Consider the following 3,372-nt stretch of genomic DNA (forward strand, 5'->3'; position numbering starts at 1 on the left):
GTGCATATGTAGGCTTGTAGTGTGGGTGTTTCTCCATGTGTCCCTCTTATGACTTATTATTATTATTATTATTATTATTATTATTGTTAGTCTTTGATAATGATGATGATGATGATAATTGTTATTATTATTATTATTATTATATATTTCTTTTACTATTGTTGTTCAAATTATTGTAAGAGTGTAAGTGTAGTAGTGTCATCTTGTAATTGTTATTTACTGAGTTGTAATTAGTAGTCTATTTTGTTTCGATATTGTAATTAATAGTGTGATTTGTATTTTAGTAATTCATAATCGTTGTATGTGTTTAGGTGTAACAAAATAATAAAAAGTTTTAAATTACAAAAAAAAAAAAAAAATACCTCTCGAACGTGAAATGCGAACACAAGCAGACGAACCGCTTGAAAAATCGAGTGAATCGAGCAAATGCCAGAATTCCAACATTGCTATATATTTGCCCATTTAGCCGGAGAAATTACAATAGATTCCACCAAATTCAGATGAGGGGCTTTCAAAAGTAAGCGGGAAGGTTACGCATTGTTCAAGGCCGGCCACATGCAAAAAGTAAAGTTGAACGCAACATCACATCAACATGTTTGCTTTTTTGAAAGCAAGGTTAAGGCTTCAATGACTAAGAACAAGCTCTACCGAACGCGAGTCTCTCTACGAAAAGAAACTGCTGGGGTGAGAAGTGGATACTGTAATTGCAAAGCTGGGGCTACTGGAAGATGTAAGCATGTAGGTGCTCTACTGTTTACGATTCTAGATTTTGTAGAAAGTGAGTTAAATCAAATCCAACCTGACACCACATGCACAGAACGACCACAGCAGTGGCACAAACCTTGATCAACAGCCTGCGCTGATATTGAGGCTATACTTCTCAGTGATCTACTTGTCATAAAGCACAGTTACCAGGCTGACAAAAAGTATGCCAAAGCATTAAAAGGGCACAAAGAAAAGCTGACAAGCAATCGTTTGAAGCAGCACCATCTTTTTCAAGAAATGTTAGTAAAAGCCAAATTGAGCGTTTGTGTAAAGACCTAGAGACGACCAAGGGGTAAGTGGCCCATGATTATCGACCTTCTGAAAGGAAATAATTACCAGCCCAACATTACTGAGGACATGAACAAAACTAGGTCTGCCGTACCTGCGCAATGTGCTGAGGGTCTGAGGCTTGAACCCTTAATAAGGGCAAAATATGTTGCCAGGCAACATTCAGCAGGACACACTGGGGTATATGTGGAAGAAAGAGGACTTTTTATAGATAAAACTACACCACTCCTTGCCGCAAGTATTGATGGGGAAGTCAGTGATTCCACTGCAAGACATGGTGCCATTTGAAATTTGGAAATGAAATACATCCAATTCCCCAGTAAAATTCCACAGCCTGATGGCAGAAAAGATTTGCTACATATTATTGCCGAGAACAAAAAGAATTCCTGCCTTGAATTACCAACACTTGATTGAAGCTGAAGACTCGACATCACTATTATGCACAAATACAAGGGGGCATGGGCATTTCTGGCAGGCAATGGTGTGACTTGGCTGTCTACACCTACTGTGGTAACATTGAAGACTTGCATGCTGAAACAAAAGCTTTTGGATTTCTGCTTATTTGCCATTGTACCAGAAATATTAACAGAATTAAGAATGGAAAACACCTGTATCCAAGATTGTTTTCCTATAAGTAGGATTTCTCTTCCCCAAACTTCCACGTGGAAAAGTGAAAAACAGAGTTCTAAAAAAAGCAGATAAATTGACCCATCTTTTCTTAAAATGCTGTAAATGTCAACGAGTATTCCTACTATGCATTGATACACATATTTCTGTCTACCAAGCTAAAGCTCATCAAATTATGTCATCTTATGTACTACTTTACAGTTGTGTCCTACGGGACCTGGAGTTAAAGGGAAGTGAGGCTGGGGTGATCTTGTTTTGAAAACAAAAACCAGTTTGCTTTTACATGTAAATCAGGGCTCGTTAGCAGAATGACAATGCAACTGACATAATTATGAAAAACATTATGGTTAATCAAAACAAGGTGGATCCCAGCTCCCTTCTGCTAAAAGGGCATGCCACTAAAGACACAACTGAATGTACCATTCCAACCAAGTTGATTTCTACATAATCAATAATTTTTATAATTATTTTGATATCCAGCAAGCCCAAGAGTACTTGTTTCACTAAAAACTCTACCACAAATATTGCTTTCAAGATGAATGGTGGCAGTTATTGAGCAAGAAAATAGTTTTTTACTTCCACAATTCAAATTTGCAGCAAGGTTCAAATTATGAGGTGATTGAACCTGCTGTGATTAACCAATCAAAATGCTAGAGGTGCAATATCAATGACATTGTTTTTAATAAGTCTAATTAGTATGATTCATTTCAGTCAGACTTGTTAACTGATATTTGTGCTATAATGGTTTTGAATAACTTCAAATGAGGTGTATAATTTTGTTTACTGTTGTAAATAAAGATATGCTGCAGAACTGTAATTATGTGACCACCGTCCATCTATTAACTTGTCTTCTCTTACAAGCAACTACCCCTGCAAAGCAACAAAGGCTGTCAACGATCCAGTTTTTTTCTTTCGGTCAAATTGTTGGTAGTTGCTTACAAACAGATTTGTAAATTTTTTTTTGCATTATTTTGTAAATATACTGCTAGACAACCAATGGCCCCTTTAAATTTGTTAAATATGAGGAAACTTTCAAAATTTTGTTTAGGTCTTCAGCCATGCTGTTAGGGATAATTTGCTTCAAAATATTGTAATTTTTAATCCTCTCAATAGCGCGTTCAACGTGGATCCTAACAGCAGCTATCTGCCTTGTTTCATCTTCTTCGTCAGGATCAAGTTGATCCTTGCATCGCATGAAGGGAGGAATATTGAGGGATACCTTCTTTGGTACAAGCAAATCCTGACTTTCGAATCCGCTGTCAGGCATTACTGAATCGTGTGGCTCCAACATATCCAAAATACCAGAGGCAATGACAATTTTGCGGTCACTCACATGCCCCCCATACAAATCTGAAATAAAAGTCACTGCTCCATTTGGAGCAATTCCAACCAGACCTTTGGCAGTGTTATGTGACTTGTAAGTAGAATAAGTCTCTGCCTGGACTCTGAAGCAAGACGGCTTCTCAATAAAGATTTCTGTGCAGTCAAGAATGATTCTTGTGTATGGGTAGTCACATTTGAAACTTTCAGGCATTGTCGGATTAAGAGTCTCCCTGGTAGCCCATATTGGTAACTGATTCAATCTTGAAAATAGAAGGTCAACCCATGTCACAAATATCCTTGACACTTCAGATGTGCTTATCTTAAACTGGTCGGCTAAAACTTTCTCTGGGACATTTGCCCTCAGTCTTG

General features: G+C 37.4%; 1 protein-coding gene across 1 annotated transcript in view; it reads right to left on the minus strand.

Moving 5' to 3' along the window:
• Positions 1-2,665: 2,665 nt before the first annotated feature.
• LOC138055465 (uncharacterized) overlaps positions 2,666-3,372 on the minus strand; it is a 1,221-nt gene continuing 514 nt past the window's right edge. Inside the window, exon 1 of the mRNA XM_068901392.1 lies at positions 2,666-3,372. This exon is cut by the window's right edge and continues 514 nt beyond it. Coding sequence (XP_068757493.1) covers positions 2,666-3,372 — 707 coding nt within the window.

This window comes from Montipora capricornis, chromosome 7, assembly GCF_036669925.1.
Source record: "Montipora capricornis isolate CH-2021 chromosome 7, ASM3666992v2, whole genome shotgun sequence".
Taxonomy (NCBI): domain Eukaryota; kingdom Metazoa; phylum Cnidaria; class Anthozoa; order Scleractinia; family Acroporidae; genus Montipora; species Montipora capricornis.